Source organism: Mobula hypostoma, chromosome 26 (genome assembly GCF_963921235.1).
Source record: "Mobula hypostoma chromosome 26, sMobHyp1.1, whole genome shotgun sequence".
Taxonomy (NCBI): Eukaryota; Metazoa; Chordata; class Chondrichthyes; order Myliobatiformes; family Myliobatidae; genus Mobula; species Mobula hypostoma.
The window spans coordinates 18015953-18028335 of NC_086122.1; the positions used below are offsets into that span (position 1 = coordinate 18015953).

General features: G+C 41.0%; 1 protein-coding gene across 1 annotated transcript in view; it reads left to right on the plus strand.

The window, feature by feature from the left end:
- The first annotated feature begins 4026 nt into the window (after nucleotides 1–4026).
- Nucleotides 4027–12383, plus strand: part of csmd2 (CUB and Sushi multiple domains 2) — a 2031293-nt gene continuing 2022936 nt past the window's right edge. Inside the window, exon 1 of the mRNA XM_063033882.1 lies at nucleotides 4027–4287. Coding sequence (XP_062889952.1) covers nucleotides 4218–4287 — 70 coding nt within the window. The 5' untranslated portion in view covers nucleotides 4027–4217. The remainder of the gene's footprint in view (nucleotides 4288–12383) is intronic.

Below are 12383 nucleotides of genomic sequence, written 5' to 3' on the forward strand. Positions count from 1 at the left end.
TCTCTTTAAATAAGAATAAAGCGGTTCTCTCATGTAGCGTTTTGTTTTCAACGGCCCGTTGGCACCATACCACCCTCCAGACAACGGGACGATTGAAGACAGCACAAGTTCAGAGAATGGTTCTCCGAGTCTCGCCATCAACCAGTTGGAACATAAACTGCATCTGTCAACACCGCTCATTCAATGCGCGCTGTGCTGTCGAACGGGGCTTGCAGCAAACTATTTCGCAAAAACCCGGTTTACTCACACTCGCCACTTCTACACACTTGTTGGAGGAGTGCTATGAAACCGTACGTGAAGTCACAAATTGGACTACATCCTCTTGTCATTGGGCTGAAGATATCCAACGGATACGCCCACGTTCGGGTCTCTCTCCTCCAAAAGAAAAACAAAATAGGCGAAAGTTGTCGAAAGCAGCGCTACGGTATCTTGCTCAAAGAAACAAGTCTGTGCGGTTCCTGTCAGGAGCTACAGGCAGGGCTCCCAACTGCTGCATTTTCGCTAGGCTGTGATTTCCTGGGTCTTTGGGCACTCCCATCCTCATCCCCAATACGCAGGTCAGCCGCCATCGCCTCACGCCACTCCGAGTTGTGGGCTGGCAATGGTAGCTGGGTGCTCTGGTGAGTGCGGTTTAAAAAATGGCTGTAATGTGTGAGAGGGAATCTGAGGCTGACAGATTGAATCCGGTTCTGTCTATACCACAATGCAGACGCATTAATGGATGCTTCATTGCAGAGACTCTACAATGATCTTCTAGGTGATAAATGAAGGCCGTAAATTGCTCTCAGAGGTGATAATCTTCACCAGCAATCGATGAAAATGCATGGCGTGTAATGCGCGACGGTAGTTGTACCAGTGGTCGCTGATTTCCCCCGTGTCGATCACACTTCGGTAACTAAGACATAGAATTACCAATTTCTCAATGGGTATGATTTCCACTTCAATTTATTGCTGAAACAACTGATCCCAAGCATACTCACCTATATGTGATGTTTAGACCTGGAAGATGTGTAAATTGGTCCAATTTCTAGGCTTAATACCCAACCTATTTAGTCATACGCACCAGTCACGGGATAAAAGTTTTTAGCCTCCGCAAACTTTAATGCTGCAAATGGAGTGGCGTATTGTGAACTGCTGGGGAGACTGGAGACCAATTTCAACATGCTATCGATCTGATTTTATGTGAAAGCGACCAGGGTTAAATGCACAATACAATATCACATCTACATTCATATTATGTCCAAGTATTGTTGTGGAATTTTTTTAACAAAGTACTATTTTAATAAATTAATAATAATCCGTCCCGATGAAGGGTCTCTAGCCCGAAACGTCGACTGCTTATTCATTCCCACAGACGCTGAGTTCTTCCAGCATTTTGTGGGTGTTTCTTTGGATTTCCAGCATCTGCTGACATTTTGTTTATTATTGTTAATATCATAGGCAAGATTGAGCAATCTAACGCAAATTAGCAGAAATGAAGTGTGTGTGTGTGTGGGGGGGGAACTATTGTGTCAAACAGGAAGGTTTAATGCTGAACTTTCCATGTCTCCCCAATCCAACCTATTGCGGTAATCCGCTATTTGTTGATCATTTACAGATATGGAATGAATTGCAATAATTTTGATGTCCATCAATACAAATCTAGAAAAGATGGGAGTTGGATTACATGGTATTCACTTGCCTAAATCTATCTGAAAATTTTGAGGAAACAATTTTCAAAAAAAATATTCTAAATGACTACATCATCAAAGACAATACTAGAGAACTGGACATACGTGAAGCTCCACGTGGTCACTTGGTTGACAGTACTGTTAAAGTCAAACCTCTGACTTTTAGCAGGTAAAAAAAGATGAACTATTACCAAGTGACCCTCCCACAAAGGAGAGGTATCAAACATAAATAGTGAAGGGAAGAAATAGATTTATTTGACAGACTTATTTCTTAGCAATATTTGTTATGGAACCTACAAATAAAAATTGTGCTTTTTTTTAAGAGGTCCTTTTCAATTAACAAAAATAATTAAATTCCCACCAAATATTACCTTCATTGTGTAATCTTAGGCATACCTAGGTTTGATTTTATGCAACATACCACAGGGAATGGCTTTGCAAGTTGGGCGGTAGGACACATACTCCAATTGTGAATGTAAATTTTTCCGTATTTATCAGAGAAGCAAACATTTGGGTTCATCAGAAAAATGCCTTACGTCTGCCTCCATAGCATGTTGCATCTCCAACTTTATTACAAATTAGTAGCTGGTGGAGTTATTATCCATGTCACTTTTAATGTCCCTGTGCCCCTATTCCATTCTCCACACTGGAAGCTTCAGTATCCATTGGCCATATCCTTTCTTACCCTAGTTCACACAATCATCATTTTTGACTGACCTCTCAATGTTAGCTGAAAAACCTGTGTGCTTTCAATATAAAATTCTTATTTCTTGGATATATCTTTGTGGTCTCACTGCTCTTCATCATTCTAATCCTTTCTGAAACAACAATTCCATCTTCTCCGTCCCGCCCCGCAAACAGACACATTACCACAAATTTTGGGGTCCTCTGACACAACCTCTTTGTGTGTTATTTGTTGTCAGTAACATTTATTGACAGTTGTGTCTTCAGCTTCAAAACCTTCTTCCTTTCAACTCTTTCCCTTTCATCAACATCCTCTATAAAACATTGTTCTTCAAGGTTTTGGTCAACAGTTTACAATATTTCTCTTTTGAAGTAAATTGATATTTTGTTCACTACCGAAGAGAATGGAAGTTCGTGCAGGTTGCTATTGACAACATTGAGGTAATTTGATACGTTAATTATCCCATATGAGATCATTGGGAAAACGGAACACTGGTGATTAAAACAAATGAAACAATGACTATAGAAAGTAGAGTCTTACAATGTTCATTTTCATAATAAATACTCTTTAAGTGTGCATAAGATCTTGAAATTATCAGTCTGCAAAAGGTGGTCAGTGTTAAAATGGCAACATATACAACCCCCCCCCCCCATGACATGTTTAAAAGATGGCAAATTACAAAGCATCTGCAATCTGTTGCCATAGTCTATGGAATTACAACGAAGTTCAAAATCCAACAATTGTATTGTTACAATTCTTGAACTGGAGGATGATAATTGATGTCACACACTTCATCGGGATGAATATCCTCTTCCACTCCCAAAGTAGCCAATTATAACACAATCCATATGTCCGCTATCCTTAAAGTCTATTTTCCCAGTAACATTACTATTCTGAGTTACCTCTGATTTGGAGAGAAATGGACATTTACCAAGAATCTGACCCCTTCATTTTTCATTAATCGAGAAGGACAATCTCCAATGCAGGAAGAAATATATAAAAAAAAACTTAGAGTTCTCATAATGTCGTTAAGACAAACCGAATCTATTTTGACATGCTGCTACTCATGTAATTTAGGGTTCAAATAGCTGACTGGTAAAAACACAAAAGAACAGCACAATGATGTTTTAATTAAATGTTGGATAGAGTTGATAATGGTCCAATATACAGGACAACTTTGGAAATTATGTTTGGAATACAAAAAAAAAACGATAAAAGGCAACGTGTGCAAGATATGCACAACGTGTAGAAATTGCTTAATTTGCTAAGATTGAAAATATGATTTTATTTATTTAACTCTTAGTTTTAGTCCAGGTATGTTCTGGGCGATATTACTTGACACGTATGGGAATCCATTCACATGGTTTCGTACTTCACAAGTTCAATATACTGTGCAATATCATTCTGTCCCAGAACAATATTACTGCACTCTTCCACCCACTCGTATTTTAATGAAAACTCTTGTCAAGTGAGCATGTGTGATAACTATGTAATTCACTTAAGAGGATTTGACTAAAATAGGCTGGCAAGTGTGACATAAGACATCATTTTTTTTCGGAAAACGTCCGCTGAAGGCGCAACAACCCTCCCTGAGATGGTTCATTCCATGCGTGAAGCAGCTAGAGCCGGAGGGATCTCTTCGTACAGCGTTTTTTTTCCTCTCCTCAGCTCTTAACGTTTCAACGCCAAGGCGCTGAACGAAAGAAGGGGAATAATACTGGAAGGGCTGCCATCGCCACAAGCCTCCGTCGCAACATCTCGCGTGTTAGATATCGGAAACCGGAGTGCATGCTGCTGCTGGGCTCAGAATAACACGGGCGCGCTGGAGCTCTGACAGTGTTGGTGCATTCGGGATTACAGTTATGATGAAGGTGCAAGTCAATCTGAGCCGGATCCTGCTCTGTTGTTCGCTCTGGATCGCTGCAGCCGGCGGTAAGTTAGGAGCCGCTATTCGCCCTTTTTTATATCATTTCCTTCTGTGAGGCAACACCGCAATCTATTAGGAGGTTTGCATTTTTGTTGTAATGAAGGGGAGATTTTCGGGTTCGCGGTTGCTGTAGCAACGCTGCAATATTTTCCCCCTCTTTCTGTCCAGCAAACTATTCCGGACTGCAGCATGCAAATAAGCTCCATAAAGTGGCATTATTTGCGCCTCTTTATATTTAAAATACAGAAAGGGGGAATTTCAAGGCAGTCGTATTTCCAGTTCTTTAGCCCATTTCTACTCGCGATTACTTTCAGGTGAAAATTTGGAAGCGACTAACCCTAGACACGCTGTAAACATGTTATCATCGGATGGGTGAACTTTATGGGTTTCACGTTCAGAACGTGAAGACTAGGTTTGGGGTGACTGGGGAAAGCGAGGGGAAACATTTGGTGGATGGTTACCGGGACACTGGAATGCAGACGGGGAACGAGCACCCACTGCCCGGCAAAGCGAGCTGACAGCATTCCAGATATGGTCTTTTTGCTTTTTTTTGCTGGTATCTGCTTCGTTGAACTTTTTCTTCATTTCCTTTCTCCCGACGCCTTGGATAATCTCACGGTTGCCCCTTCCGATAGTCAAAAGCCAGTGCCTGACAAAAATACAAGGAAGGTCGCGCGTGTGTTTAATCCTTTCGCTCCCGTCCCTCTTCGGCCCGTGGCCCTCCCATACCCCATTCAGTTATCAGGACAGCTGTTTTAACACTTTCTCCAGATGTGCAAACCAGTTCTACCTCGCGCCACCCCAGTAACACTGGACAATTAATCCCGAGATGAACCGATTGGAAGCCATCCTCTACATGCAATGATTTAAGTAGTTTAGAATCCACAAAAATACTTGATGCTGCGCGAGAGTGTCAGGACCAATCTGTACTGATAGTCACAGGTGAAGGCAGGTTGTACGATATACCATTACGTTGTATTGCGGGGAATATTTAACTCTCTTTTCGGTACTACGAACAGCTCCCTATGCAATTACAACGATCCTTTTAGACAGCGCTATGATGATTTGTTTAATATTTCCTTTTTTTATGTTTATAATTGCACTTCAGATTTAAAATTTCTTCAGACCCTTTAACGTGTTAGCAAACATATGTTACAGTAGCCGGTTTTAATTTGGTTGTGATCACATATGCGTTTAAGTGGATTTAAATAGCTGGCTGCGCGGTCCAGTTTGGGATTTGATCCCGGTTCCGCAAATCCAGCTCCCTGCTATTTGCTGATCATTTGTAACCGAGTCTCCCGTACTTGAGTAGCGGTCGGTGGGATTTGTTGAGGGGAAGGATTCCGCGCGGAGATGATTAATGACTTCTCCTGTTGATTAAGGCCACGGCTTGACGGAGACCTGTAACACTTCACGCATTTACTGCAACTTCAAGGTGACAAACCCCATCGTTGTTTTGATTCTTGTCATCGCTTGGGTCCACCTCGAATCCGGACTGCAATTCTTCCCCTTAAGTTATGTTTTTGTTTTAATCAAGATGCTAATGACTTGGCGGAGTCGTAATCGGCGTTCGTGAAAACGCTCCGAGAAAGTGGGGTAGGATATGTATCGGTGAAGGCTGGTGCATTGTGAGCATATTTGCAGTGGGTTGAATTGGGACGGTGGACAAATCGCCTCGGTTAACAGAATAACTGGAAACCGTGACGTCTAGGACCATCAGCTAAATTGATGGTTGCTCTATTCACCCAGTAAGCAAATGCCAGCCATTGTTTCTGAAGACTTGCAGAGATTGAAGATTGACATTAAGTTCACTCAGCACCTGCAAAGTCTCTGTCCATGGTGAATGCTCTCTCACGGAACAGAATTAAGACATTCTGTTTCATAATAAACTCGGTACTACTTGAAATATCTTCCAGCGATTTTCAGAATCGACTCGTCTTGATTCAGCTCCAATTATCGCCCACGAGTTTCAAACCTGTGATTCATGCCCTATAATTTATGCATCTATAAACTGCTTAACCTCGTTTAATTATTAATTGGATTGCAGATACGTGATTTGACACAGTAGTCTGTTTTTTTTTAAGGAACATCGCTGGTGTTTTCCTCCGGATGTAATGGGGAAGTGCTTTTCATTATAACGGGATATTTCCTACGTTAGTCGAGACAGTGTTGGTAATGAACTTCGGAAGTGGAAGAAAGCAGCTCTTGCTATTCTACAAGTCAGCGAAAACGGCGTTACGCTTTGGAATTGTGCGATTAATTTACTCAAGAGTTCACCGTGGGAATGAATAGTTTTAAGTAATGAGAGAATGTAGTTTATAATTAAACGTGCATTGGTCAATTAATTTGAGAATAAAAATACTTTACCACGGTGAGCTGGGAAATGAATGTAAGCGGCAGAGACTACGGTGTATTTGAGAGTTCATGATAGGGAAATAGTCACACTTCGTCCAACTGCAAACAAAAAAAGACAGCATCATATCTTTAATTCATTTGGCTGTATTCATGGATATTCATGTTTGGTCGAATGACAATTAAAACTTGAACTTGAACTTTTATGCTCACTGCCTTCTGAAGTACTCTTGACTTTGTGCCTCTTTTGTATTTGCCATACAATTTTAAAGCAAATTGTAAAAAAAATACTTTTGCATTCTCAATTTACTTCGATGTGCGTTTCACATATGGTTTCAGATTGAACAAATCTGATGGTCTTTAGGTTGTGTTTACCAGAATGCGATCAGAGAACTTGTCAAGTGTTTTCTGGTCCGCAATGATTATGTATCCTTGCCCTGAACGCGATCTCTTATCGGAGGTGTTGGTTGATATGATCTTGGTAGTACAACAGATGGGACTCCATCATTAATGATGAGGTGCTCTGGGTGAGATGCCAGAGGGCAGCAGGCACTAAGAAATAGTGTAACAATGAAAAATCCAATACATTTAAGTGGAGACACAGCTGTGAGAACATTAGTCGCAAGAAACAATAAATTAATCCACAAGTGAGACATATAAACCAGAAGTTGAGGGTTGCACAAAATTTGGAAAAAAAATTGTTAACTTTCTGTTATTTTTTTTTCTTTGTTGTAAAAGAATTGTTTGTATGCTGGCATATTAAATAAAGTTCCACAAAGCACTTTGGCCACCTGGCTAATATTTGCTTAATACATCAGCATTGAGATATTAAAACACCAGTTAAAATTAGTACTATGCTTGACAAGTACAAATTTGACTAGAACATGAGGATGTTCAACAGGAATTCCTGAGTCACCTGGAGCAGTAACCCAGGGTACTCTCTGGTTATGTGCTATTCCCAAAATCCAGAACAATTGGGTTAATCCTCCTGTTAATCCAAATTTATGACTGTACTGTTGTAAATCAAATTCAAGTTTAATTGTCATTCAACCATACGTATGAATGCAACCAAGGTGCAAAACACAATACCAACAGTCACACACAGCACAAAGCACATATAGTTACGATTGAAAAGCATATATATAACAAGTATATAATGTAACTAGTCTTCCACCAAGCGAACACTGGAACATAGTCCAGCTCATCTCTTTCCCCTCTTGCCACCTTTTTATTCTGGCATGTTCCCCCTTCCTTCTCAGTCTTGAAGAAGGACCTTGGCACAAAACATCGACTGTTTACTCTTATCCATAGATGCTGCCTAACCCGCTGAACTCCTCCAGCATTTTCTGTGTGTTACTTCTCTCCACCTGATGCATTTAGTTTTAACTTTTAAAAAAATGTTACCTAGGATTTATTAGAAGAATTTGCTGCAGTTTGTGTGTTGTTCATTCTACAGATAGTATCTGTTTGGTGTTCATTTGATGGTATGTTCTGGGGTAAATGGCCTGCCCTCCTTTCAAATCATTAGCTGAAGCAATGTTGGCAACAGATAATTTTTCTGTTTTTGTTGAGTTTATTAATACATCAGGCTGCAGTAGATTGCTTTAAGGCTTAAATGACAGGGCATGATTTAAAAAAAAAATTCTGCTAGCAGTAGGACATTAATTTTGAAAATTGGAGCCAGGTGCTTCAGGACTGCAAGGAATGCTGGGCATTTCAATCTTCATTTATCATAGTCAATTGATAAATTCACCAAGATGTTTGATGCCCAAGGTATGTAGCAGAAAATCTCTGTACATAGAGTTGGGTCAAATGTCTAAATGAGTTATTGAATGGCAGAATAAATTATAGGTATGGTATTCTACTGGCCCTTTAGCATTGGGTTTCAACTGATACTTGTAAAGTGTTTGCAGATATTGGATTCTGGTAGCTCATACTGAGCAAATAGCAGAGACCTTGGAAGTCTTAATATACAGAGAGACTTTGGGTTGCAAATCTATAGCTTGCTGAAAAGGGAAGCACAGGTAGGTAGGGTAGTAAAGAAGGCTTTGGGTAGCCTGGGTATTGAGTTTAAGAAATTGGACACATGTTAAGATGATACAAAACACCGGTTAGACTGCATTTGATGTATTATGTACAGTTCTAATTGGCACATTATAGGAAGGTGATAAGAGCAATTGAGAATATAGACAAGATTCACCAACGTACTACCTGGAATAGAGAGTTGTATTTATAAGGAGAGATTAGATAGGCTTTGTTTAGTCTTACTATGCAGTGGGCTGAGAAGTAATAAAGGGTTATACAGTTATGAGGGGCTTAGCCTCATAAGCTGTGAATTGTTAGACTTTTTATGTCAAGGCAGGGAGCCTGGAACTAGAGTGCACAGGTATAAGGTGAGATGGGTGAAATTTGAAGGTGTTTTGTGGGGTAAGCTTTTTATGTAGTTCGAGTGTATTGTCATCTGACTGTACATATACACAACCAAATGAAACAATGTTCCTCCAGACCATAATGCACCCACAATATAAAATGCAAAGTTCAGAGAAAATTCCATTATCAAAGTGCATATATATCAGCATACGCAACCCTGAGATTCATTTTCTTGTGAGCATACACAGGAATTCTACAGGACAGTAACCATAGCAGTATCAATGAAAGATCAACCAGAGTGCAGAAGACAACAAAATGTGCAAATGCAAATATAAATAAATAGCAATAAATAATGAGAACATGAAATAATGAGATAAAGAATCCTTAAAAGTGAAATGATTGTTTGTAGGAACATTTCAATGATGGGGCAAGTGAAGTACTTATCCCCTTTTATTCAAGAGCCTGATGGTTATAACTGGTCTTGAAGCTAGTGGTGTGAGTCCCAAAGCTCTTCGATCTTCTATCTGACGGCAGCACTGAGAAGAGTGCATGACCTGGGTATTGGGGATCTCTGATGATGGATGCTGCTTTCCTACAAGAGTATTTCATGTAGATGTGCTCAGTGGTTGGGAAGGCTTTCCCCATGGTGTACTGGGTCAAATCCACTAATCTTGTAGGAGTTCCCGTTCAAAGGCATTGGTGGTGTAATATATCATGCACAGCACTTAAACAAAATATTAGCACAAATTAGTTAATAAGATATAATTGAAAATACATGCAAAATGTGCAGCACAGGTTAACTGCATACAGTAAACTTGCTGTCCCAGTGATGAGACCTCGGTGATGGTAGGGTGTTCATTTACCTCACAGCCTGGGGGAAGAAGCTGTTTCCCAGTCTGGCAGACCTAATCGTTTACCTCCTTCCTGATCATAGTTGGTCAAAGAAATTGTGGGATGCATGGTAAGGATCCTCAACAATGCTTCAGGTCCTTTGAAAACAATGCTGCTGGTTGATGTCACCAGTAATGGGGCAGGGGAGGGGAGGAGACTGGTGATCCCCTCAATGGCTTTTACCATACTCTGTAGAATCTTGTAGTCTGATGCCTTGTAGCTTCTGTGCCGCACAATGATGCAACCTGGAGGACATTCTTGATGGTGCATCTGCAGAAGGTTGTTAGAATGGGGGCAGAGAGCCTGGCATGTCTGAATTGCATCAGGAGATGCCACTGTACCTTCTGGATTAATGTGTAGGTGTTGTGGGTCCATGTTAGACTGTCCATTATGTACACCCAAAGGAACTCTGTGTTCTTCACTCTCTCCATAGCAGAGTTATTGACGGTCAATAGAGATTGCTTGCCCAGTGCCTTGTTGATGTCCACAACTGTTTCTTTTGTCTTGTCCACATTGAGACTCAGGTTGTTGCTCTCACACCATTTGTTCTCCTGTCTCCATGTCGACTCATCATTGTTGCTGATGTGTCCAGCCAGCGGTACATCATCAGCGAACTTGATGATGCGGTTCGAGCTGGATCTGGCAGTGCAGTTGTGACACAGCAGTGTGAAATGGGGGCAGCAGTGCTCAGTGTGACGCAGTTTGAGTTATTGCTGCCAATTTGGACCGACTGGGTTCTTTCCATTACGTCCAAGTTCCAGTTACAGAGAAGAGTGTTGAGTCCCAGCAAGGACAGTTTACCCACCAGATTCTGACGCATGATCATGTCAAATGCCAAATTGAAATCGATAAACAACGTTGTAGCATATGAGGCCATTTTCTAGATGAGACAGGAATGAATGCAGGTGCAAAGCTATGGCATCATCAGTAGACCGGTTTGAGCAGTACACAAACTGGAAAAAGTCCAATGTAGCTGGAAGTCGAGAGTTTCATGAACCATTACCAGCTGCTCAAAGCTCTTTGCGATTGTTAAGGTCTTCAGCACTGGACAGTAGTTGTTTAGGCCAGTTACCATCAGCATCTTGGGCACCAGAATGATGCTGGTTGTCTTCAAGCCTGCAGGGAGAGTGGACTGTTGCAAAGAGATGTTAAAGATATCTGTTAAAATCTCTATTAGCTGGCCCTTATAATCCCTCATCACCTGAACAGGTATGTTGTCAGGCCCCGCAGCTTTGCATGGATTTATCCTGGCTAGGATTCTCCTCACCCTGCCTGAGGCCAGATAGGGTTCCTGTTCCTTTGGGGAAGAGGGGGGCTTCCCTGGAATTCACATCATTCATTTTGCCAAATCATGCCATCCGCCAATCAGGGTGGGAGGCGTTCTTGTCGTTGATTCGTTGCGTAGACTTGTAATCTGTTCTGGTTTGTGTATCATTCCCCTTGCGCCACGTGACCCTGGTGTCACAAAATGTGGCTGTGAAGAGGACGGAGTACTACTTGATCAAGCTGTGAGAGGAGATGGTAGATGCAGATCCATTACAATTTTTAAAAGACATTTGGACGTGTACTTGGATAGGAAGGTTGTGGAGGGATATGTGCCTACTGTAAGCAAATACAATGGATATGTTTGGCTGAAAGGGCCTCTACTGTGCAAGTCTATGATTCTGTTACATTGCCCCTTATTTAGATATCCTCAAGGTCCACCTATTTTGCAATATGTAGCTTCTGCAATGATTCTGATGTATGTGAATTGCTGAATTACCAATATTAATGCTTTTTAATGAAACAACGGAGCTTCATAATGACTTGCACATTAAACAGAACCCAAGGTCATGCACATTTATGCAAGTTATATAAATGTTGACATCGTCTGAGATTATCAATTTAAGTTCGCATGTTAATTATACAGAAATGCGCATTTTGTAGAGGTACATTATTTCTTCTGTTGCTTTTAACCCCACAGATCAGATTCTCGTTGACCTCTCTTTGGGACACACTGCACTATGCAAATTTATTCAGAATATTTTAAAATAATTGTTATGACAGGCAAATATGACACAAAAGTGAACTTCAAAAATGCAAGAAAGAAGCCAAAAATTAAGTCGTGTGGACCTGACTCTTCAGAGTAAAAATAAAATTGGGGCTTTTAATACTAACAGACTTGCAAACTGGAAAGAAATGATGAAATGGAATTTCTTGATTTATATTATTTAAGTAATTTTAAATGGCTTGCCCTTGGTGCACCAATGCTCTTGAATAGAATAAAGTACGAAAAGCGGTAGATACAGATCCGCCCATCAGAGGTAAAGGCCACCCCGCCCCCCCACAACCCACTATGGAGCCCATCTATAAGGAGAACTGTCGCAGGAAAGCAGCATCCATCACCAAGGACTCACACTATCTGCACCATGCTCTCTTCTCGCTGCTGCCATTGGGAAGGAGGTACGGGAGCCGTAGGACCCACACCACCAGGTTCAGGAGTCTTCAA